This window comes from Papilio polytes, unplaced genomic scaffold (genome assembly GCF_000836215.1).
Source record: "Papilio polytes unplaced genomic scaffold, Ppol_1.0 DF823692.1, whole genome shotgun sequence".
Taxonomy (NCBI): domain Eukaryota; kingdom Metazoa; phylum Arthropoda; class Insecta; order Lepidoptera; family Papilionidae; genus Papilio; species Papilio polytes.
The window spans coordinates 649,786-675,392 of NW_013525512.1; the positions used below are offsets into that span (position 1 = coordinate 649,786).

Genomic DNA, 25,607 nt, shown 5'->3' on the forward strand with positions numbered 1-25,607 from the left:
CAGTGTGAAAAATAACTGGTACCAGAGAGTCAATACAATCTATGACTGACCGTCGCAACTGTTCGACTGTTCTGGCTAAGTGTGAACAGGGCATTACAACTATGACTTCATTTTACTAGCATGTATTCTCGCCCTTAATTTCAATGTTATAATTTAGTATTACTTCAAACAAGTATGTGTTATCACCCCTACCATATTCTACTTCTGTAGGGTTGGTGAACTGGGTTTTCGTCCTCCAAATAACTCTATCATCCGTCATCTAAAGTGATCACTCCCTTCTTGATGTCACGTTCCACGCAATCCATCCATCTCTATTCAGGTCTACATATACCAGTGTATAGCTCCACTTTTTGAAAAGGATACATTCTGAGGTTACCGCCCTTGTCGCCGATCGCGAGCAACTTCTGTATAGGGTCCCAAGCCAGCGCTGTCGGGGAGAACGGGAACCCGTGTCGGAAGGTCTGTGGACAAAGAACCTCTTTTAATAACCCTTTAAAGTGATAGTCAACGATGCAATTTTTGTATTCCTTAACTTGTAAAACAACGATGGCACCTAAGAGAATATTTACAGTCCTGCTCCCTCTGGACAGGAAAAAATATACTTCATTTGTTTTCTGTCATATCCACACCCTTCCTATTGATGGTAATATATACTAAATTACCAAGTAATAAGGTACTAGTCTCATGGCGAAAGAATTTTTGAAACAAAAATACAAGCAATCTAATCTTTCTTTTTTACAATAAGTATTGTACACTCAGGGCTTGTCCCACCACTGGCTTATAGAGAGAGGCTCAGATAGGTTAAAAATTACGTCACTGCCAAATAAGACAAAAGCATCTGATATTTCCATCACATATTTTAAACGTTCGATTATCAGACAATTTACAATTTGGTGGGACAGGTCCTAAGACTAATTAAAAGGTATTCTTTTGGCGAGATATTTTAAGAGAAGTCTACACTAAGGTACTGAATTAGTTACCAATGAATCTCAGTATAGCTGTTTTTGTACATTGAATTTTGATGACGGTACTAAGGATTCACAGATATTATAGAAATAATAGCTTTCGCCCGCGACTCTGTCCGCGTGGGCTTAAAAAAAGTGAGTAGCATATGTGTTCATCCAGACTATCCTCTACATCTATACCAAATTTCACCGAAATCGGTTCAGCCGTTTAGGCCAAATTAACAAACATCCATCCATCTAAACTTTCGCATTTATAATATTAGTAAGAAGTAAGATGGTAAAAGTTTCAAAGTAAAATTTAGAAACGTAACTCATATACAAATGGTTAAACTTTGTATTACTAAGAAATTGGCATATTCTCATTCCGACGGCCCGGGGTTCTCAAACAATAAAATTATTCTCAATATTTCGTGGTAATTTTTCAATTCAGGCTCGCTGGGGAATTCGTTGAAATTAGCATTTTTCCTCTCAAAATTTAACCTATTTTTCAGTCGTCTCGTTATTGTAGGTTCTCGTTTCTTAAATAAAACACAGTTGGTGAGAAACAGCTGCTTAAGTAATGAAACTTATCATTGTAATATTTGAAACAAAGAACTAAATGAAAGTACTAAAACTTGAAAAGAGAAAAATACTTCATAAGAATATTGCTAGTTTTATTCCAACTAAATTGAAGCTGACAATAAACAAAATAACAAATAAAAAAGAAAAAGTAGAAATCTTTTGAATAAAATCTTGAAATGAAGGGTCTTTTTAAGCATACTAATATTTATTTATACTTGTTACAATAGACAATTCAATAAATCCTGGTTACGGTCAACACTAAGTTTTTTTATTATTACAAACGTACAAAGTCGCAGGCCAAAGTTAGTTAAGAATAAATGAAATATCCGATCCTTGAGATATAACTGAAAGTGTAAGCCAAAATTACGCGATTCCCTTCTCAATAGATTACATTTTTCGATTACTATTTGACCTTTATAGGTTAAATTTGAACCATATTAAAAAACACCATCAACTTGCCCTTATCCCTAGGGAGGGTCGGCATAGGATGTACCATACCATACATCTCTATCAGCCGTCATCTTAATCCACTCCCTTCTTAAGCATATCCTCTCTCACACTGCATACTTTCTTCGGTCTTCATCTACCTTTGTAGCCACCAATACCAGTTTAACTATAGGATCCCACTGAGGGGCTCGGAGCCTACCCTAAGTAAAGGTGACTAGGCCATAGTTAGCTGGCCCAGTGTGAGTTGGTTGACTTCACACATATCTTTGAATTTCGACGATATATGCAGGCATCACGATGATTTCCTTCACCATAATAACGTCGGATAAATTATGTACATTTGAAAATTCGAAAATCACAGTACGTGGCGGGATTCAAACCCAAGGCCTGTAGATTACAAGTCAAGTGCTTAAACCACTGAGCAACCGACGCTCTTTTGTAGCAATTCACACTAAGTCTTAACATTTTCTTAAAACACCATGAATAATCAGTGTTTCAAATATTAAATATTACCTTCGTGGACAATATGGTAGAACCCGCTTTAATATCTTCGCACTAATGGGTCGGCTCGCCCCTGTGCAATACCACGACTACACAGAAAACAGGTGTGAAGTGGTAGTAATTCCGCGTTTCGTCTGATGAGTGTGGCGCCGGAAGCCTAGTTTTAGTCCACTTTCCACCCTTTTCTTAAGAGGAAAGGATGGGAAGGAAAAGTGGATTAGACGGTGGAGAAGATGCATAGGAAGGGGAAATGTCCTCTTGATGTGCGTCTCCTCCTCCGTCAATTAAGGGTAGACAAGGCATCTGCAATTGCGGATGTTTATGGGCAGCCGTCGCTTTCTATTTCAATGGATTCAGGTGGCCACTTACTCGTTTGCCACCTTATATTATAAAAAAATAATATTCGCACGAAAGTTAGCAACGAATAATTAAAAATAGATGACCTGGTATGACAACCAATAATGCACTCGAAATAAAAACATAGCAACATTGTAACAATCTGTTTGTTTGTTATATAAATGCTCTTTTATAATTTGAAGGTTATTAATTGTATCGACTTAGCAACTTTGTATTATATAATTCATTAAAACATTATACAATAATTGCAAATATTGCATATTACCGAAAAACTTCTATAAAAGAATCATCCATTAACAAAATTTTTGAGGTGTGAAACAAATTTTAGGTTAGTTCTCACAACCGCATTGATAGTCTAAAGTTAATGTCCTAAGAGGATCCTAAGTATGGATTTATAAGTGATATTAAAAAGATAATCTATACTATTATAATAAAACATAAACACACACTGCTTTGTTGCTTAAGATGTCAGCAATTGCAGCATATATTTGAACAATTCTTTTTTTTAAAAAGCCCTACACTTACGTCACGCTTTAGGCTATATATTTTCATGCCATTAAACTTAGGGGGTAAATATTTTGGATAAAATCTTTAATGTGGGTAAGAGACCATAAGTTGCTGCCAACATCAAGAAAGACAGATTGCTAAGGTTTGTCATATCATGTCATTATGACATTTGCTATTAATAATTTGACAAATGTAAACAATAAAATAAATTTTTCATAATTTTATGCGGATGAAGCCGCACGGAACAGCTAGTTGTTAATAAGAGTTGTGAAAGCATTAATATGGTCAGTTACAAGCTATCTTGTAATTATGAACGTCTATTATTTAGTGTTGCTTGTAGCTTGTTTATCCATTACGTCGTAAAGGGAGATAGGCGAGTCATGAACCTATATACATTTCACGCCTCCATTTTTATAGATAAATACAATACACTATTGTAAACAGATAAGTAGAAAAACAAGGATATTAAAAGAAACATAACGACTTTAGAAATTAAATAATAAACAGCTTAAAACAGCGAAGCATTTTTATTGTTGCATGAGCTGTCGTCCGAAAACTTCGTTTCGCGGATTTAAGTCATCTACCACATTCCCCCGTGCATCTACCTTCTACCAGCTATCTTTCAGTCAAAGTCACGTCCAAATCGGTCCATCCGTTCCAGAGATAGCTGTCTAGTCTGCCATTTTGACAGCGCGGAATTTTTAAAAAGTAGCCTATAATATGCCCGTCTATGTTAGCTACCCTTCTGTGAAAGTAATGTAAAAAGTCAACGTAACGACATTTTTTAAATGCTTAACTCTTGCTCCGTTTAGCTGAAGAGGATCTCAACGGTGTCAGTCTATAACAATGGCAGATACAAAACTAGCGAGCAACAAACCCTTTCAATCACCTGCGTTGTTCGAACTCGCAAGGGCAATAAAAAGAAACGTAAAGAAAGGGGTTATCGTTATCATAGAGGTGATGCCAAAACAATAAGCTTGTTGGTGATAATGTTGTTTTCTTATTCAGCGAGTATATAAGCCGGGTGTATGTATGGATCAGGCACATTCCCCTCGGCAGACATGAAGCTTGTGTGGTTGGCAGCGGTCCTCGCGGTGGCTACGGCCTCCGTCGTCAAGGATGACCATTATGGATTCCTTATTGGAAAGGATACGATGAGTGAGTGAATTTTATTACATTTGCATTTATTGACTTGGCTGGCTTAGACACCTGAGAATGAGATAATCGAACGCGAGTCTTAAGATAGATCGATATTACAGGAGTGACTATTTGAAATATATTTTAATCCTTTCACTTGATGTTTTGCAAGTAAACTGTTAGTCATAAAATTAGATTCATCACCATCACCAGTTAACTATACGTCCCTGAGGGGCTCGGAGCATATTCTAATTTAGGGGTGACCAGGCCTAAGTCAACCACTCTCGCCCAGTGCGGGTTTTGACTTCACACAATTAGAATTTCTTCGCTTATATGTGCTGGTTTTGTCAGGATGTTTTCCTTCACCGTAAGAACGAAGAAAATTTGATTATTTTATTTATACTATAAATATACCTCAGTCTACATTTCAACAGCAGATGTACCAAGTAAAACTAAGGCTAAGTTATACTTAGACAACAAGCGAGCTTAAGTGCTTTACAAATTTGTTTTGAGAAACTTTTCAAAATTTTTATCCAGTTCCATGGACTTACAAAATTGATACTAGCCGCGTAACTTAAGCTTTGTTTGTAAAAGTTTTATTTAAAGCAGCCAGACCAAGTTTTCGTAGCGCTTATTTTGTTTAATTTAATAAAATCTGTCTCCGTGGAAAATTTCACTTTGATAGCACAAGTTTTCTTAGTATCTACACTCCGTCAAATAATAATCCTTTTTAAACAGTCGACTTAGTTTCGGAGATACGCAAACTTCAAAATTAATTACCCCTTTAATATAACACTGAATAAAATTTTCATAAGCATAAGACCAACGTGTTCTGTTACTGTGTTCTTTAATCGATAAAATAAACTTCATTTTTGGTACAGTGAACTTGGACATCAAGACCAAGGAAATATGCATAATGAAACTGCTGAACCACATCCTACAGCCAACAATGTACGATGACATTAAAGAGGTCGCCCGCGAATACGTACTAGAGGAGAATCTCGACAAGTATCTGGTAATTATAACAAAAGTAAAATATAAATCTTGCCTCCTTTTTGTGATAAATACTCAACGTATTTTCTTCTTTTAGCAAATTGATGTCGTGAAGAAGTTCATCGGCATGTTCAAGATGGGCCTGCTGCCGCGCGGCGAGATCTTCGTCCACAGCAATGAGCTGCACATCGAACAGGCAGTCATGGTCTTCAAACTGCTGTACTTCGCCAAAGACTTCGACTCCTTCATCAGGACCGCCTGCTGGCTTAGGGAGCGCATCAACGGCGGCATGTTCGTCTACGCTCTTACTTGCGCCGTCTTCCACAGACTCGACTGCCGCGGCATCACCATCCCTGCTCCTTACGAAATCTACCCCTACTTCTTCGTCGACAGTCACATCATCAACAAAGCTTTCATGATGAAAATGACTAAAGCGGCCAAGGACCCGTTCATCTATGATTATTACGGCATCAAGGTTACCGACAAGAACCTCGTCGTCATCGACTGGCGTAAGAGCGTCCGCCATGTTCTGTCCAAGGATGACAAAATCGCCTACTTCACCGAGGACATCGACCTGAACACATACATGTACTACTTGCACATGAACTATCCTTACTGGATGACCAATGATGTCTATGGTCTGCACAAGGAACGCCGCGGAGAGGTGATGATGTACGGCTACCAGCAATTGTTGGCGAGATACCGTCTCGAGCGTCTCTCTCACGGTCTTTGCGATATTAAGATGATTATGTGGAATGATGTCCTCAAGACCGGCTACTGGCCTAAGATCCGTCTGCACACTGGTGATGAAATGCCCGTCCGTCACAACTACGTTCAGCTGGTCACCAAAGAGAATCTGAAGGATAAGATTCTGTTGGACGACATCGAAAAGATCATCCGTGAAGGAATCCTTACTGGACAAATCGTCCGAGTAAGTATCTAGTGGTTATTAGTTATTAGAATTACATCATTTTTTATATTAACATCGAAAGATTACTAACATTTATATGTTCTTTTTCTTAAGCGTGACGGAACAACCATAAGCCTGAAGAAGACTGAGGATGTAGAGTACCTGTGCAGACTGATCCTCGGCGGAATGGGCCTGCAGCACGACGACGCCAAGGTCATCCATGTCACCAACGTGATGAAACAACTCCTTTCTTACAACCTTTACAACGTTAACAAGTACGTATATCAGCAACATATAATTACAAAAGATTTAGAAAAAAAATATTGCCATCCTAAACAGAAAAAATAATTCCGCATTTATTTAGATTAATGTTTCCTATCAATTTTCTAGGTACACGTATGTGCCGACCGCTCTTGACATGTACACGACATGCCTACGCGATCCGCTGTTCTGGAGGGTGATGAAGCGCGTCGTCGAATCCGTCGTCCTGTTCAAGAAGCTGCTGCCCAGATACACGCGCGACGAGCTCGACTTCCCTGGAGTCAAGATCGAGCGCCTTGTCACTGACGAACTGGTCACCTTCATGGATGAATACGACATGGACATAACTAACGCCCTGTACCTCGATGAGTCCGAGATGCACAAGAAGCGCTCCGACTACACGTACGTCGCACGCATGCGTCGCCTTAACCATCATCCATTCAAGGTCACCATGGACGTCGTCTCCGACAAAGCGGTCGAGGCCGTGGTTCGCGTCTTCATCGGTCCCAAATACGACTGCATGGGCCGCCTCATGAGCGTCAACGACAAACGCCTCGACATGGTCGAGATCGACAGCTTCCTCTACAAACTGGACACCGGCAAGAACACGATCGTCCGCAACTCGATCGACATGCACGGAGTCATTATGGATAGACCCTGGACTCGCAACATGTTCGGAATGGACACCACGACCGCCACCATCAACGGCGACCGCGTGGTAGACAACTGGTGGTACAAGACCCGCCTCGGCTTCCCGCACAGACTGCTCCTGCCTCTTGGTCACCTTGGTGGTCTGAAGTTGCAGCTGTTCGTGATCGTGACGCCCGTACGCACCGGCTACGTTCTACCGACCATCGACATGAGCATCATGAAGGACCGTCGCGTGTGTCGTTGGACAACGTGTATTGACAGCATGCCTCTCGGCTTCCCCTTCGACCGGGACGTCGATGTCACATGCTTCTACACCAATAACATGAAATTCTTCGACGTGATGGTGTACAGGAAGGACATGGGTTTGTCCAACACAGTGAAGCACATGGACACCTCTGATCTGGTGATGAAGCGTGACGACCTCACGTACCTGGACACCGACATGCTGGTGCGTTGGTCCTACAAGGATGTCATGCTCATGAGCACCGACCAGATGATGCGATTGTAATTCTATACAAACATACAACCAAAACAAAATAGTAATATAACATAGACTTCAAATAAAAGCATTTATTAAATTTATTCTGCTTATTTCTGTAAAAATCCTACAAAAGTAACGTAGAGGAACCTCAAACAAATGTGGATATCGATTCGTTTGACAAAACTTTGTCGGATTGAACAAATATTATAAAAAAAGAAGGTATTCGAGTATTTGTACCGGCTAAAATTGTTTTGTTCTCACTCGACGCAAAGCCATCTCCCTATGGAAAGTTCCGAACATTGAAATGCAATATCCACATTCCTGTTAATCGAATAAAAACTCCCCAACACTAGAGCTCTACTCATCTCAAAAAAGGCAACAAATGTAGTTATGAAAACATCGGCATTCGATATCGGAATTTTCAATTACCTATCTACTCTGTATTCCATGAAGCATTTCGAATTGTTTCCAAGATAAACTTTCTCTTTTTGTTCCATTAATAGCAATGTACTCGTAGTACTAAAATTACAGAACCTTTGCAAAGTCATATTTTCTCTACAATACTTATTGTATGATTAATTTAAATATGACAATTTTAATGTAAGTAGTTTGCGATACATTTCTGAGCATTTTTAGTTTTAAATCGAAAGAAAAAAAAAAATAAAACCACAATTATTTCAAAACATTTATTTACATGAACACAGTTAATAAAATCATAAAAACAAAAGCTAAATATTATCAACAGATTAAAATTAAAAAATTAAAACAAAAGACAAGCGACAATAAATTACTCACAACAAATTGTATGTTTTTACCTCATCTATGGAATTTCTCAAACAAGAAGTTCTGACATAAAAAAATAATTTTTGGCAGTAGCATTCTTCTTTACTTATAGCATAAACTTGGATAACACAGTCGGATATCATTTTTTACATAAACACATATCTGAGATCTAGAATTCCAAATTAATTTGGAAATTGTCGGTTTGCAATCTATTCAGAGTAGGTCGGCTTGCATGTGACAAGACAATTTAGGTAACGCTATCTGAAACGCACGAAAGGACAAAGCCGGGATTAATCTGTCGGCCTTTTGTCCACAAGCCACTGCAAATACAGTTGCTTAGATACAAGCCAATGGTTAAAGTGCACGCCAAATTACTTCCATATAAAGTTACCATAATACAAAATGTGTATGTGTGATTCCCTGAAGTCTATACTAATATTATGAAGAGGTTATTTCCTTGTATTTTTGTATTTATTGAAAGAACTCAAAAACTACGAGTACTAGGTCGATTTCAAAAATTCTGTCACCGTTAAAAAGCTACATTATCAATGAATAAACATAGGCTATATTTTTTATTATTTTTTTAAAATTCACACGGGCAAAGATGCGAGCAGTTACTCATTTATAAAATTATGTTATTTTAAAGACTTTCTTTTTGCCAATACAAGTTTGGATAACTAGTTATTCATATAATATACTAAATATTAATATAATATAGAGTAAATTAATTGTATTTCATGTACAAAGATCAAAGTCATCGAAATGTGTGTGTTAATTAACCGTAAATTGTTATATGAAATCCCCTTTGTGATGTTTCGCTCGCGGCTACAAATTCATATCACAGCATCAGAGTTTAATTAATGATACGTTCGATTGTAAAATTTAATATTAATTACATTTATGTATCGAAGTAAGGAAATCAACTTTCATGTAAAAAGGGTCAATTTCTTTATTTACATCAGACTAGCTGATAGCTTGCGCTTCGTACGTGAAAATATAAAGTAGTAAATAGTTTATCTTATTCAGTGATAACGTAGCTTTTTAATGGTAAAAGAATTTTTAAAATCGGCAAAGTAGTTTTTTAGTTATTTCAATATAAAATTACAAATCTTTCCACTTTATAATATTAGTATAGATGAACAATGGCACTAAAATATTAAAGTTTACAATCAAACATAGATTATAACGCCACTTCTTTACTCTATGACCAAAACTGTTAAAATTAAATAGCAATAAAATTCACATATGTTTTATTGCTATTTAATTTTAACAGGTAAGATTATCTTATTTTTATATCTTAAACAAACCTAGCCCTAGTCTAAAAGCATCCGCAAACATATTGCAACAACTTTAATCGAGGGGGGAGGCATGGAAAGAATGATAATCATTTAATCTTAATAAGAAAATATTGCGGTGTATACCGTAGCGTCAGTTTTTCACAGAACACGTTAAAGAGTAAGAAAAAAAACACAAGAACTTAACATTACACTCAGTCTTAAACTTTAAAAAGAGATGATTCCCCTTTTATATACCCCTACTTTCGTGTTATACAGTTTCTCATCCCATCCTTGCAAGAAAAGGATAGGAAAGAAAAGCAGTAAAAACTAACATTACTCTATTACAACGCAGTTTAATTTCACTGATGATATTCCCTGAAGTTTCTGTGTCACATCTGCTGCACAGGATATAAGGTTCTATCTACTTAATGTAATGTAACAAGGCTGTAGACCCAGTATCGATGGCCATCAATCTACGTCACATGTCACACAATTACGTATTAGTAATTTTGATGGAGTACCGTATGGTAAGACAACGTCAATATCAGTGTAAAAGCCGACTTCTATCTTGAACATCAATCTATACCTTGTATATTACAAAATCGATATTGGGAATTATATTTAGTCGAACTTGTAATAGAAATTTCAACGCAAAACGTATCAGAAGTTACAAGTGTTGAAAGGATGCAAGCAAGAAGGCGTAAGTTAAGGGGAATTAAAACAAAACTTAAAATAAAAACTAAATATAAAAAGGGGGAAAAAATATATAAGAAAAAATATAAAAGATTTTTTACCATAAAAAAAAACAATAAAAAACATACAGACGAATTAAGTATCTCCTTCTAAAAAATCGATTAAAAAAGTAAAAGTTTGTTAAAAAAAAAAGGCTAATTACATTGCCAAAAAGTATGTTTTACCACAAAATTTGGGCAAAAACATATTTTAGAACAAATTGTTTTTAATGGGAGAGTAAATAATATTTTTATATTGTATTCGCAGTGAAAACTCAAATAAAATTAACAATAATAACAGTTTATTGTTTCAGTAAACTAAAATTTTAAAATACAAACGCATCGCTGTTGTGTAAAAGATTAATCCCACAACACATTGTACCTACGATATTTATGTCTCTGAGATGCTTTCTACGTAGGATGTTGTAAAATAAGTCATAACCTTTGTGCTCTTTTATAATCTCCGTACATTGATATTTTATTCGTCGCATCGTAAAAATGGCGTGAGAGCAGTAAAAATTGAAACCTGTCCTTACATGATATCCTACTTTGAAAATGTATCTTTTTTATTTACACTTTGTATATGATCATTTTAAAAGAAAATATGGGAATCTTACTAATATTATAAATGCGAAAGTTTAGATGGATGGGTGGATGGATGGATGTTTCGTAGAGTTTGTAGCCTTAACGACTGAACGGATATGAAATTTGGTTTGGTTTGATGAAATTTTGTTTGGTTTGATGAAATTTGGTTTGGTTTGATGAAATTTTGTTTGGTTTGATGAAATTTGGTTTGGTTTGATGAAATTTGGCATTGATGTAGAGGATACTCTGGAAGAATACATAGAGTACTCACTTTTTTTTTTAATTCTAGTAATTTAGCTATTTTGGAGCAGTTTTACGTTGATAAAAAATGTATTGAAAAACCGCAGCTGTGATAAAATAACATAGTGACTTTGTCAACAGTCAATCATACTAATCGTACTAATATTATAAATGCGAAACTTTAGATGGACGGATGGATGTTTGTTTTTTTTTAGAGTTTGTAGCCTTAACTGCTGAACAAATCTCGATAAAAGAACACATGGGCTACTTACTTTTGTTTTTTTTTTAAACCACGCGGACGGAATCGCGGGCGAATGCTAGTTTAGAATATGAAAGCGTTATATTTTTGAAATAAATCACACAGGAATATAATAGTAACATACCTATGTTATTACAAAGCTATGATTAGTATCTTATGTTTTAAGCAAAGGTTTAACACACAAAACTGTAATTACGAGTACAACTTTCAATATATCAGTATCTACGATAGATAAATACGTCAATAATAACAGGGTTAAAACAACTACGATGTTATCGTTGCCTAATAAGTAAAAGCTAAAACTTGTATTTGAATATTTTACTAATTCCGAAGCAATTAAGATTTTATATTTAATATTAAAGGTCTATCTGTAAATTGAGATAGCTAAAATCAATATTTATAACCTATTTATGTAACAACTAGCTGTTGCTCGCGATTTCTACCGCGTGAAATTAAAAAATAATAAAAAAAACTTTGAGTAACAATCAATGATAACGTAGCTTTTTAATGGTGAAAGGATTTTGTAAATCGGCCCGTTAGTTTTTGAGTTATTACAATACGTACAAAAATATAAATCTTTCCTCTTTATAATTATAGATATAGCGAAATATATGTTATTAGGTACTAGACACGAAGCTCGTTTTGGATAATGTGGGAAAACACCGTATGTCAACTTTGATAACAAAAACATGAGCTGATTTTTACATGCGCTGGAATGACGGCATATAATTATCAATACGCGCCTTATAATTTTTAATAGCAACAATATAGTTATACATACAATTGCGTGGTATATTTTTTTGGAATAAATTGAGTTTGTTCCTACAATTAAAATGCTATAACTATACGTGCAATTGTTCATAGAATCGTTAATAAAACAAAGGCACGTTTCCAACATTTATAGTAATATCGAGTAGAAATGCCCTCGTTTTAGTTATGCCTATTGTTCGAAACGGTCGGAGTATTGACTCACTTGTATGCGAACTCAATTGAAAACCGACTGAAAATGCGCTCTCTAACTTTTTATAAGAGCAACATAGTTTATGCACTACTCAATGAATATTTAGTTATTCTGGGGGCTTTTTAATGGTATTGCAACACTTTTTTCTCTAATAACAAGAGGGTATTGTTTTTAACTTAAGGTGTTTTAACCATAATGGCTTGTTTTCCCATAATGGTTTTGCTTAACTTCCGAATTAAATGGGTAGTTTTAAATTCTATTACACACAGATCATGGACATTAATTTTTCATTATATACAGAATATTTAATTGTAGAGCAAACCCACGTCAGTCCCAGGTGTGGCACGTCAGCGTAATCCGGGGGCCGCTGTCTGCGGACCGCGTCGGGTAATCCCTGCCCTGACAAATTACCGCAACAGACCTTTCGACTGGCCACATTCATCACAGGGTTGTCAACTATAGATTTATAGAATAAGTTTGTATAATATTATGATAAAACTAATTTTAAATATTTGAAATTATTGACATACCTAATACTTTTGATTCAATTGCCTGATTTACTTTGAACATTATTTATATTATACTAATCATACTAATATTATAAATGCGAAAGTTTAGATGGATGGATGTTTGTTAGAGTTTGTAGCCTAAACTGCTCGACGGATTTCGAAGAAATTTGGTACAGATGTAGAGGATAGTCTGGAAAAATACATAGGCTACTCACTTTTCTGCGGACGGAGTCGCGGGCGAAAGCTAGTGTTTTCATAAATATACAATTTTATATAGAGTAAGTTAAAACATTGAATTATCTAATTTTGCGGTACAAAATGACTTCATATTAAAACAGATAAAATTAAACTTCAATAAGCTAACTCCAGCCACTAAAGAACTCCTAAAAGCGTCGCTTTCAAAGGCCTCTGAAAACCAAAAATAACCTTTGAGGCTAACGAGAGAGCCTTTCAAACACTCGACACGAGTTTACTCTCCAGACCTAGGCTTCGACAAATTTGAACAATTTCAAAGTCGACGAGTTTAACCTCAGAAGGAGAATTTCTTAGAAAACATCTTAGTACGACTTTAGAAATTCTGAAAGCTATATACTTTTAATCTACTTCTAGTTATACTAGCTTTAGCCCGTGACTCCGTCCGCGTGGAAATAAGTGTTCTTCCAGAATATCCTCTACGTCTATACCAAATTTCATCGAGATCTGTGCTGCCGTTTAGGCTACAAACTCTAACATCCATCCATCCATCTAAACTTTCGCATTTATAACATGAGTAAGATTTACAATTTTGTAACTGTTTAAAGTACTTATTATAGATTAATTTAAACCTAAATAGATAAAATTTTTCATGTTTTAAACATTCCTTAAAGGCCGGTATGTAAACATCACGAAAATCTAAAAATGACATGTTTTTGAAAGATGAAAAATTACGATATTTGCGTAGTCCCTGTGAAAAACAAGTTTGTAAGAAAAATATGGCGATAGATGGCAGAGACGATTTCTCAATGACGGACGAACGAATCTAACGGAGGGGCCGTTAGATTGTTGACTGAAATTTATCATCGCGGAGATTCAAAAAGTAGAAAACAAATGAAAGTTTTAGAAAAAAAAATATTATTTTAAGAATCCATACTATCGTAAGTGTTTTATTTCTGTAATATTTTACCCTTTTGTTATACCTAATTTTGTAGAGTTAAATTTTATTCAAGACTAGCTGTTTTTAGCTGTAACTGTGTGTGTAGCTGAAATTTTATTTTATTGTTTGCAATTGTCAAATTACTTACTTGATGTTGGCAGCAACTTATGGTCTCTTTCCCATATTTGGGTTTTTATTCAAAATATTTACCCCCAAGTTTAATGACGTGAAAATATATAGCCTAAAGCGTGACGTAAGTGTAGGACTTTTTACTAAAATAGAGTTATTCAAAAATATGCTGCAATTGACATCTTAGGCAACAAAGAAGTGTGAGTTTACGCTTTATTATTATAGAATAGATTTAAAAAACTTATAGATTGTTTTCTTAGCTCAACAAAAGTAAGTAGCCTATGTGTTCTTATAGCCTATCCTCTACATCTATGCCAAATTTCATCGAGATCCGTTCAGCTGTTTAGTCTACAAACTCTAAAAAACATCCATCTACTTTCGTATTATAGTAAGGTATAGTGAATTATGAAGCTTTACTTGTATTCTAAATAAATATTTGATTAGTTATCTATTTAATACAACCCTATACATCATTTTAAGTGTAATATAATTACAAAAAATACATCTTTCGATACGATGAATAATGAAAAGTGCTGTTATTCTCGAGAGATTAGAAAATACTACTGCCGACGAAGCGCCGGCTTCATTAATCAACAATACACACTTTAATTACAACAGAACAAGTAATAACATGCATTAGATGTTCATAGATTACTCCTTCTGTTTGCTATATGGATAAAATAATAGTTACATATTTTTTTTTATAATATAAGGTGGCAAAAGACCAAGCGGCCACCTGAATCCACCGAAATGGAAAGCGACCGCTGCCCATAGACATCCGCAATTGCAGATGCGTTGCCTACCCTTAATCGACGAAGGAGGAGATGCACATAAACAGGATATTTCCCCTCGCTATGCATTTCTCTAGACCGTCAAATTCAGGTTCGCCTTCCCCCCTTTTCTTATGAGAGAAAGGGTGGGAAGGAAAAGGGACTAAAGTTGGGCCTCTGGAACCACACTCATCAGACGAAACGCGGAATTGCTCCCACTTCACGCCTTCTGTGGTCGTGGTATTACACCGGGTGAGACGATCCATTCATACGAAGATGTTAAAGCGGGCTCTACCACTGTTAAAAGATAAACCAATTGCAATCAAAACATTTACTGGTGTACATCTTACCATAGAAGTTGTATCTTGACTTTAACGAAATAGACATCTTTGTTTACCTGGAACAAAAATTAATAAAAAAATTAGTAGAATAATATTAGTACGACTGTTAACTAGACTTTTAAAGCCTGTTTGAGACTTTCATTTCTGACAGTTTTAATAGAACAGTTCGACTACCGCCGGACTAGTAATGGGAGACTATGGGTGACTATAAAAATATTTTCAAATAATACACTGTAAATCTATTAGTTACTGACTAAAATCCAACATAATAAAAATATAATTTACAATTATAATCTTCTTAACGCCAGGCGATGTTTTTACAACAAATAATTACTTTTTGTTTCCATTGGAAAAACGCTTAGATTCGAACCTTGTATGTGAAAAAAATACCTCAGGTAATACGTTAAGATAATAAAATTTAAGAGCCACTTTGGGTCTTATATAGCGGAGTGACTAATACATTTCAAAATCGATTATAGGGTTCAGAGGTTAATTGACAATTTGGTTTAATGCAATTAAGGTAATTACGTTACGTTTATGCATAACTTTACAGCAAACGGTTTACCCGATCATCTGAAGATCTGGACTACAAATTAGGAGCTTATTGGTTAGTGGCACTTGATGTCGTAGTGGAAATAACCTTTAATTAAAGCTGTAGACATATAAACAAAGCTAAAAAATAACCAATAACTAAACGAATTTAACTAGGTTTATCTTACTAATATTATAAATTCGAAAGTTTAGATGGATGGATGTTTGTTAGAGTTTGTAGCCTAAACGAATGGATCTCGATGAAATTTAAAATAGACGTAAAGGATAGTGTTGAAGAAAAAATAGGCTACTCGATTTTAATTTATTTATTTCCAAGCGGACGAAGTCGCGGGCGAAAGTCAGTTATACATAAACAACTCAACGTTTTTATTTTTTCTACCGAGCTTTGAGTATAACTAGATAAACTTACTATTTTAAAAATAAAAAAAACACGAGTTGGTTGGATGTAGAAATGCTAAATCCTTTGGGAAATCAGACCGGCTAATCCACATAACGCAACAACGTAAATACTTCTGGTATACAACATAGCTTGTAGTTAAAACGGTTTTTACATAAAAACATCGTTTATGTTTTTAAAACAAATTTAGTGGACTAGATTATTGTCATCTTGGGATTTTATATTATCCCACGGGAATAACGATCGCGTCAAACGATGTCATTTCTGCCAACCTCTTTAAGTAATAGACGTGAGTATTTCGCATTACCGCATCTCTTCAGTCTGTGAACATGACGCAGGCAACTGTGCCCAAATATCGGGAGCACAACCTCATCGTGGTAGGAAGTCCGTTTATTACGTACTAGCTATTCCCGTGCGGCTTCATCCGCATGAAATTATGTTTTTTTTAACATATTCTATTAAATATCAAAATGACATGACATGACAAACCTTGGCAATCTTACTTGCTTGATGTTGGCAGCAACTTATGGTCTCTTTCCCACATTAGGATGTTAATCCCAAAATATGGCGTGAAAATATATAGCCTAAAGCGTGACATAAGTGTTGGGCTTTTTATTAAAAAAAGAATTATTCAAAAATATGCTGTGATTGCTGACATTTTTCATTAGGTAACAAAGAAGTGTGTGTTGTTGGCAACATCAAGAAGCAAGATTGCCATAGTAAGGTAGTTAGTATTTTGACATTTGCAATTGAGAATGTGACAAACGTAAACAATAAAAGTTTTTATTATTTCATGCCAATGAAGCCGGTCGGGTACAGATTGTTTAACATAGCAGATGTAATGAGTTTGTTAAATTGAATTATAGGTTATATTCTTCGCTTTAAAATAACATACAGTTTACTACAGATTAACAAAGGAACTTTCAAGATATTACATACAGCATTTTCGTGTAAAATAGCAAATACTAAAAGAATATTTATAGAACATGAGAAAAAAACGTAAATCTATATTAAAATTCCCAACCTTTTTCCCTTTTCGGCATAAAACGGCATGATTCGATAGATTTTTATCTCTACATTGGTAAAATTACGTTTTCATTTCACGATAAATCTGTGCGGCTTTCTGGTCCCGGCGGCACCGGCAGAGGGCGCGTCGAACCTTTTTTTTATCAAAACTCTACCGATATGACTTATTTTACGATAATAACTGCTTTTGAAATTTTCATATCAGCTTATAAGATGCTTTATTTTACGGTACTGAATATTATTTCTACAACGGTTGCGACGTCTCTACTATTCAAATCTTTAGCTTGCTGTTCGCGGCTTCTCTATTGTAGAACTATCTATTGCTCGCGACTACATCCGCTTACATTAAAAAATATAGCCCATTTTACTCACAGAAAAATTACCTTTTTAATGGTGAAAGAATTATAAAACTTGCCCTAATAGTTTTTGAGTTATTTCAATAGATACAAAACTGAACTAGGCGTGAAGTGGGAGCAATTCCGCGTTTCGTCTGATGAGTGTGGTGCCGGAGGCCTAATTTTAGTCCCTTTCCCTTTCCACCTTGTTCTTAAGAGGAAAGGATAAAACGGAATAGTAGATTTGACGGTGGAGAAGACGCATAGGAAGGGGAAATGTCCTCTTTATGTGCGCAGCCTCTTCCGTCAATTAAGGGTAGGCAACGCATCTGCAGTTGCGGATGTTTATGGTCAGCGGTCGCTTTCCATTTTAGTGGATTCAGGTGGTGACCACTCTTTGCCACCTTATATTATAAAAAAAAAACTACAAATCTTTTGTATAAGTTGAATACACACCGCTGTGAGAGTAAAATACGCCGCAAATTATTTAAGACCATGCAAATATCTACACAAGAATTCAACGGGTTGGAATTCTCATACAAATTCGCAGAGAATTTACCTCGCTAACGAGGAACGAGGTGTGCTAACTTATGTACATACTGTACTGGTACTTACTCGTATATGTAATTTAGATGGATGGATGTTAAAGTTTATAGCCTAAACGGCTGAACGATCTATATGACATTTGGCATAGACGTAGAGGATAGTCTGAAAGAACACATAGGCTTTTGTTTTTCTTAAACTGCACGCTGATGGAGCGCGAACGAAAGCTAGTATGTCTATATATGCTATGATTTCCTAACCTACTGAACAGATTTTAATCAAATTATGTTTATTTACACGAAAGAGATAATTTATTCCAAGAAATAAATAAAAAAGTAGCTAATAAATTGAAGGAACCTTTCGATATTATACTTAATTTTTCATACATTTGATATCGGTCTGAATTGAAAGAGATGGATGGATTGCGTGAAAGCTGACATGATCAAGAAGGGAGTGATGACTGAGATGACGGATGATAGAATGCTTTGGAGGACGGAAACCCGGTGCGCCGACCCTACGGGAGTAGGATAAGGCAGGGGAGATGATGATGATGATATCGTTCTGAATTTTGCAATTAATACCTTGTCAATTAGACTACGAAACATCAAAGTTTATAAACGGAGTAGTCGATTCAATTCCGGGAGCTGACTAAATTATTTTAATGAAGCTTTTAAAGGTACCTTTGAAATTAACGGATTGAATCTTACGATGAGTTAAAACAGATTCGAAGAAAATAATTATCATCAAACTGATTTTGTTCAATTAATTTGGTAATGCCGTCATACGAATCCAATTACGAGACTTAAACTGGGTTGCTGAGTTATATACATTTTATCACCCCTTATGGCCGGTTTCCCAGTTACGTTTAACTACAGCGAAATTTAATTTATAAATTAAATAGTTCGCCCGCAACTCGGTCCGCGTGGAATTAAGAAAAATACGTAGCTTATGTGTTTTTCCAGTTTTTTCTCTACAACTGTCAAATTTCATCGAAATCCGTTTATCCATCTGAACTTTCGCATTTATATGATTTGTATGATATATGATTTATGATCAAAGTTAAAAAAAAATAAATATTTTCATCCACAAAATAAATAAAGGAACAAGTAAAGGAGATTAATTAAAACTTGTATAGTATTCAAAAAATTACAAATCGTTTTCACCAGCCATTTAAAAAAATATTAATTCACTTCAAAATCTTACCTACTCCATTTAAAAATAAGAATTACAATTGTAGCAATTATTTTCTTCTTACCGACTAGAAGAAAATTCAGTGGCTTTCGTAAATACTATTTCTATACAAACGAGCAATTCGCGTGTTTACCGGCCAGCGTTTACTGCTTCATCCAAGCGACGGTCTTTGACTTAATTAAGTTATTGTACTTTCTTTTATATGTAGCTTGATTTGGATTTCTAATACCTATAGGCCTGTTAAAATAGTGTATGTAAAGAAAAAAAATAAAAAGTGAATTTAAACAGTGTGCCATAATATATAAGCGTCTGTATATATTAAATTGCAATTCTGCTTAAAATAATAAAATTATGATTTTTTTTAAAGGCGCTTTCACAGATTTCTCCACACAGAATTGACAATAATAGACGTTCGCCATACACAGACGCCGCAATTACCACCAAAATTGCAATAGACCAACACCGACTTGAAGTAGAAAGGACTAAGTACTTGAATAAGTTAATAAATAGTCTAAAATATACTTTAGATAAAATAGGGACGTATTAATACGAATACGAAGAATGAATGAAAAATTCAAAGTGAAAATTTCTTGAAATTTCATTTTCGGAATGATATTACGCGCTCTATCCAATATGTCGAGATTACAAGGTCTACGTTGAAGTTATTGCAAACTGGTTACGTACAATTTTCAATGGATATCGCATTCAGATATTGGAAAAGGTGTTTCAATTTTATTCCCATTCTGCATAACAATAGTAAATATAAGATACTAGCTTTTACCCGAGACTCCGTCCACGTAGTATTAAAAAAAAAACAAAAGCAAGTAGCCTATGTGTTCTTCCAGACTATCCTCTATATCTATGCCAAATTTCATCAAAATCCATTCAGTAGTTTTAGCTACAAACTCTAACAAACATTCATCCATCCTTCTAAGTTTTGTATTTATAACATTAGTGAAAATATCTGTTTTTAATTTTATTATACATCATTATTTATAGAAGGGGTGAAATACGTTTCCCCTTATTACCTAAAATGTATTTGCCTCTCCGTGTTTTTGGTAAGGTCCCTTACAATTTGTATTGCCCTAAAATCTTCATTCCTATATTTTGCGTAGCATTTAGTCCTTCATCAACCTTAATTGATATGCCCTATCTTATCTTACAATTAATTAAATTCATAATTGGGCAATCTATCCTGTCACGTGGCATTGAGGGTAACATTGTCTATTAAACAGGGTTCATCTTGCCCTAATTTGAGAACGTATCATTTATCAAGTATTGTTCTGTTCTATTCTAGAAGGATCTATTGTCTTTTTGCGTTGAATTCAAACGTGGGTAAGAAGAAAATGGATTTAATTTATGCTTGTTACTAGCTTCTGCATGCGACTTAGGCTACGCGGAATTAAACTAAGCCTATGCTATACAAATCTATCTAGACTAGATCGTAACACCGTTTTTAAGTTAAATTCTACCATCCATCCATCCAAATTTACGTATTTACTCTTATAATCTTACTAAAAATATAAATACAATCTGGGTGGATGTATTTAGTAGAGTTTGTAGCCTAAACTGCTGAACGGATCCCGATGTAATTTGGCATAGATGTAGAGGATAGTCTGGAAGAACACATAGGCTACATGCTTTTGTTTTTTTGTCATAATTCCATGCGGAAATCGCGGGAGATACTAGTGTTATTAAGCAAGAATTAGTTATTTTATACAAACTCTAACAAAGACTGGTATTCAAATTATTACTGCATTAAAAGACAAAAAAAGGAAAAAACTCCTTTGACGTTCAAATTTATAAACACTAGAAAAACTCTCAAACGCTCCTTTGAAGTTTTACAAACGATCAAAGGAATTTCGAAGTAAAGACGTCGTTTCAAATTTCACGCTCTTCGGAGGATAATTAAAGAGAACTTATTTGACAGAGATATTTAATTACGATATAAGCATCTTATTAAGATATTTTTAACTTAATTTGGTCCAATATTCATGACGTATTAAATACCAAAGGAGGTTATATTTGGCTGTTTATTAGTCTGACAAGCTTTCTTTCTGTTTTAATAGGTATTTATTAAAAATTGTTTTCATTGTGTGAAAAGTGTAAAAAAAGTTTTCAGTTTTTCAAAATTACTTTGATGTTGGAATGAATAACTAATAAACGCTTTTGTCTATGTATAAAGTTATAGTTTTAATTTCTTTTTCCGATTTAAAACTCAATCGATTCCCTCCGGAATCGCTATCGAAGTGTTTGGTTAAACTAACTTGTTCCGATATTTTCCTAGCAACTTGAACTCAAAAGATTTTATTGGTAAAACTGTTTTTATGTAAATATGATTTCCTATACTTTGAAATGATAATTGATTTTAAAATTGTCACATTTCTCATATCAGTATTCACATTTACTTAGTAACGGTAATAAAAGAAACTACACGTCACGTAGAATTAGGCAGAATACACATGTCGCCAACACTTCCCAGTCGACCCTCATAAAAACCTACATTAACTTAATATCCACGATACAGACTCTGTATTAACTCTACTCCTTTTACTGCCAGACAATACTCTCTAATTAGGTGATAACTCCTTCACTAACTTCCTAATAAAATACGAAAAAATAATAAAGCTTACTAATAATTCATTACGAGACGGAACTTATTTAGTAAACGTGGTTTGTCTTGCCGTCTTTCACAAACTACCCATCTCTCTTTCTTTTTCATACATCCATCTCGTTCTATCAAATCAGTCGTTCATGCATATCAATCTCATTCACCTAACATTTTCGTTCTGAAACCACAGACCTACATAAAAGTTTATAAAAAAATAATTAAAAGTAAATAAAATTTGGATAACATCGCATTTAATTTGTTCAATTTTCGATATAATTAATGAAATAATTTTCAAACGTAACCTAAATAAGTCCCTTCCACAACACGTGAAACTTTCAAAACGCACTACAGTTCGTAACAGTCGTGAACCTTCTGACAACTTTGTAACTAGCACGTGCATTAATTAAAACCTAATTAATTATTTCGGTGCAAGGGAGTCGAGTAAGTTTGAAGTTATTCTACGCTACTCGTATAATAACAACTTTGACACTAAAATAATCTATTTAGCAGTTAACTAACACCACAATAGGTAAGTTATTTCGTAGAAATATTTTTTTTCCCTATCTTCTAATGCTACCGAAATGTGCAACAATCATAAAGAACTACTACTCTACCAGTGGTAGAGCCCGCTTTAACATCTTAGCACGAATAGGTCGGCTCGCCCGGTTAAATACCACGACCATACAAAAGACAGGCGTGAAGTGGGAGCCTTTCCGCGTTTCGTCTGATGAGACGGGGTTCCGGAGGCCCAACTTTAGTCCCTTTTCTTTTCCACCCTTTTCTTAAGAGGGAAAGATGGAAAGAGAACTTGGATTTGATGGATGTGCGTCTCCTCCGTATTAAGGGTCGGCATCGCATCTGTTATTGCGAATGTCTCCATAGACATGCCCACGCAGCGGTCGAATCGCCATTTTGGCGGATTCATGTGGCTGCTTGCCTCCTTATGATATGCATAAAAAAACTTTGATTTAAATATACTAACTCAAATTATACCTGCAAAAAGCTATCAGAAAATCACAACGTAGCAGTATTTCGATTTAAAATCGCACGTTTGTACTCCCATATACCTAGATGCACACCTCCCAATTACTTTCGTCTGCCAGACGTGCAGATAGCACTGGGCAACTAATTAACGGCGCCACTGTCGCGTGAAGTCGCCGCATAGCTGCGGCTGCCGCCCGTGTGGCGATGCCTTAATTACGATGTTGTGGTCACTTTGTATTACACGAATGCAGATGACAAACGTAACTAGACTGGCTGTTTCTAGCATCACTAGACTAGACATAAAAAAATTAGTGTTACAATTTTTTTTATAACAAAAGGTGACAAACGAGCAAGCGGCCACTTGAATCCGCCAAAATGGCGAAGCGACTGCTGCCCATAGACATCCGCAATTGCAAATGCTTTGCCTACCCTTATCCGACAGAGAAGGAGATGCACATAAAGACGATATTTCCCCTCCCTATGTATCTCCTCCTCCTTCAAATCCACTTCACCTTCCCATCCTCTCCTTACATGAAAAGGGCGGTAAAGAGAAAGGGACTTAAATTAGGCCTCCGGCACCACACTCAACAGACGAAACACGGAATCACGCCGTTCTTCTGTGTGGTCGTGGTATTACTGGGGGCGTGGCGGCCCATTCGTGCTAAGATGTTAAAGCGGGCACTACCACTGTAGACTGTTTGAATTTCGTTCAATTGCAAATGGAACAATTAATGCTTAAATAACAATGAAGGCTTTTGTCATAAATTAACAATTACCATCGCAATCTTGCTTCTTTCCTGCTATTGACTTACAGCACTTGTCCTTTACTTATACGAGAGCGTCGGTGGCTCAGTGGTTTGAACACTTGACTTGTAATCTACAGGTCTTGGGTTCGAATCCCGCCGTACCAATGTGATTTTCGATTTTTTGAATTTTCATATGTACATAATTGCGACGTTCTTACGGTGAAGGAAAGCATCGTGATACCTGCACATATCGGCGAAGAAATTCAAAGATATGTGTGAAGTCAACCAACCCGCACTTGGCCAGCCTGGTTAACTATGGCCTAGTCACCCCGTATTAGGGTAGGCTCGGAGCCCCTCGGTGGGGACGTATAGTGAGCTGGTGATGATGATGACTTCTCTTTTTCTCGCATAACTGTTTTTTCCAATTTAATCACCAAATCGATAAAATAGCGTAAAACATAGCCTATAGTGTTTAATATCGCCTTATTTATATAAAATGTAAAGATCAGTGTATCATATTCATAAATGTACAGTAAACAAAAAAGTAAACGTAACTTGTAAATATAATATAAGAATAAGCCTGCGCATTGTCTCGCTTTTGTTGGCGATAACGTTGCTCTGCATTTCATATAGTCTTTTGTTCCATTGTTCCGCTCGAACGTGTTTAATGAAGCTGGCATTTAATTAATTTCGTTAAGAGATAAACGAGCCGCAACATACGAGGCAGTAAAGATCGTCCGTGTAATTACACAGTGGAAACGACCACTAACATTTATTCAAGTTTTTTTACAATGCTCTGAACATTTAGCACGTATTTTAATCAAAATAACTAAGACTGGAATCTATTTTATTTAGCGTAAATTTAGCGAAAAAACAATTTTAACTCATGTCAATAGCAGCCATCTTTTTTAAACCTAAGTACACAACAATACGCAAACAAAAGAAACATAAATGAAGGGTAGTAACACCGAACATTGCTCATTTGCTTCAATGTTAAGTGTACCAATCGTTAAACACGGACTAAAAGCCCATTCACACTAACGGTGTTCGTGCGATAACAAAAAATCGTGTGTAACAATGAAAAGCCACAGGGAGTGCTAAATATACAGTACTAACTTTCACGACTGCGTCCACGTGGATTAAAAAAAAACAAATGTAAATAGCTTATGTGTTCTTTTAAACTGTCCTCTATATCTATACCAAATTTCATCAAATCCGTTCAGCCGTTTAGGCTACAAACTCTAACAAACATCCACCCATCCATCCATCGAAGTAACTGACTCGATTATCACAAAAATGTGACCCACCTGCCAGCATTACCTTTCGGATAAAAAAAGAATTATCAAAATTCACTAGCGGCGGAGTTATGCCGTAACACACATAAAAAAAAACATATAGACGAATTGAGTACCTCCTTCTTTCGGGAAGTCGGTCAAAAACTTTAACATAAAGTTCATAATGATCTGAGAAAGCTACATTTGCTGCAATATTGTAAAATAAGTTGGTATAGCTAGCTAGTACGTCCTCTGTTACGATATCATTAAGCATTACAATGTAGCAATTACTTCAGCTCAGTGAAGCGAGTAATGTACACGCGCTAGGTTCATTAATACACGATAATGCATACAGCCTTCCTAAACAATGTAATTACTATAATATGCATTGTTTCATAATCTGTACAACCTTTAAAATGTAGCGTTTGGCGATAGCCCTCATTTAAACAAACGTTTTTAA

At 35.5% G+C, this 25,607-nt stretch overlaps 3 protein-coding genes across 3 annotated transcripts in view; 2 read left to right on the forward strand and 1 right to left on the reverse strand.

The window, feature by feature from the left end:
• LOC106103943 (syntaxin-binding protein 5) overlaps positions 1-2,047 on the reverse strand; it is a 49,033-nt gene extending 46,986 nt beyond the window's left edge. The window contains exons 1-2 of the mRNA XM_013283860.1: positions 2,020-2,047; positions 364-490 (exon numbers count right to left, since the gene is read on the reverse strand). Of these exons, the coding sequence (XP_013139314.1) occupies positions 364-490; positions 2,020-2,047 (155 nt within the window). The remainder of the gene's footprint in view (positions 1-363; positions 491-2,019) is intronic.
• Positions 2,048-4,377: 2,330 nt separating this feature from the next.
• Positions 4,378-7,872, forward strand: LOC106104029 (basic juvenile hormone-suppressible protein 1-like). The gene is made up of 5 exons (XM_013283969.1): positions 4,378-4,496; positions 5,357-5,490; positions 5,566-6,399; positions 6,493-6,653; positions 6,769-7,872. Exons 1-5 carry the CDS (start codon positions 4,400-4,402, stop codon positions 7,796-7,798), a joined length of 2,256 nt encoding a protein of 751 aa, XP_013139423.1. The 5' UTR covers positions 4,378-4,399; the 3' UTR covers positions 7,799-7,872.
• Positions 7,873-16,766: 8,894 nt separating this feature from the next.
• The window catches only part of LOC106103944 (oxygen-dependent coproporphyrinogen-III oxidase-like), a 92,375-nt gene continuing 83,534 nt past the window's right edge, over positions 16,767-25,607 (forward strand). Inside the window, exon 1 of the mRNA XM_013283862.1 lies at positions 16,767-16,814. Within this exon, the coding sequence (XP_013139316.1) occupies positions 16,767-16,814 (48 nt within the window). The remainder of the gene's footprint in view (positions 16,815-25,607) is intronic.

Excerpts from the sequence above, each read along its gene's own strand:
- LOC106104029 (XM_013283969.1), top strand. The coding sequence starts at position 4,400 with ATGAAGCTTGTGTGGTTGGCAGCGGTCCTCGCGGTGGCTACGGCCTCC. Across the intron at positions 5,491-5,565 it reads AGAATCTCGACAAGTATCTG|CAAATTGATGTCGTGAAGAA; the intron begins GTAATTATAACA and ends TTCTTCTTTTAG. Across the intron at positions 6,654-6,768 it reads AACCTTTACAACGTTAACAA|GTACACGTATGTGCCGACCG; the intron begins GTACGTATATCA and ends TCAATTTTCTAG.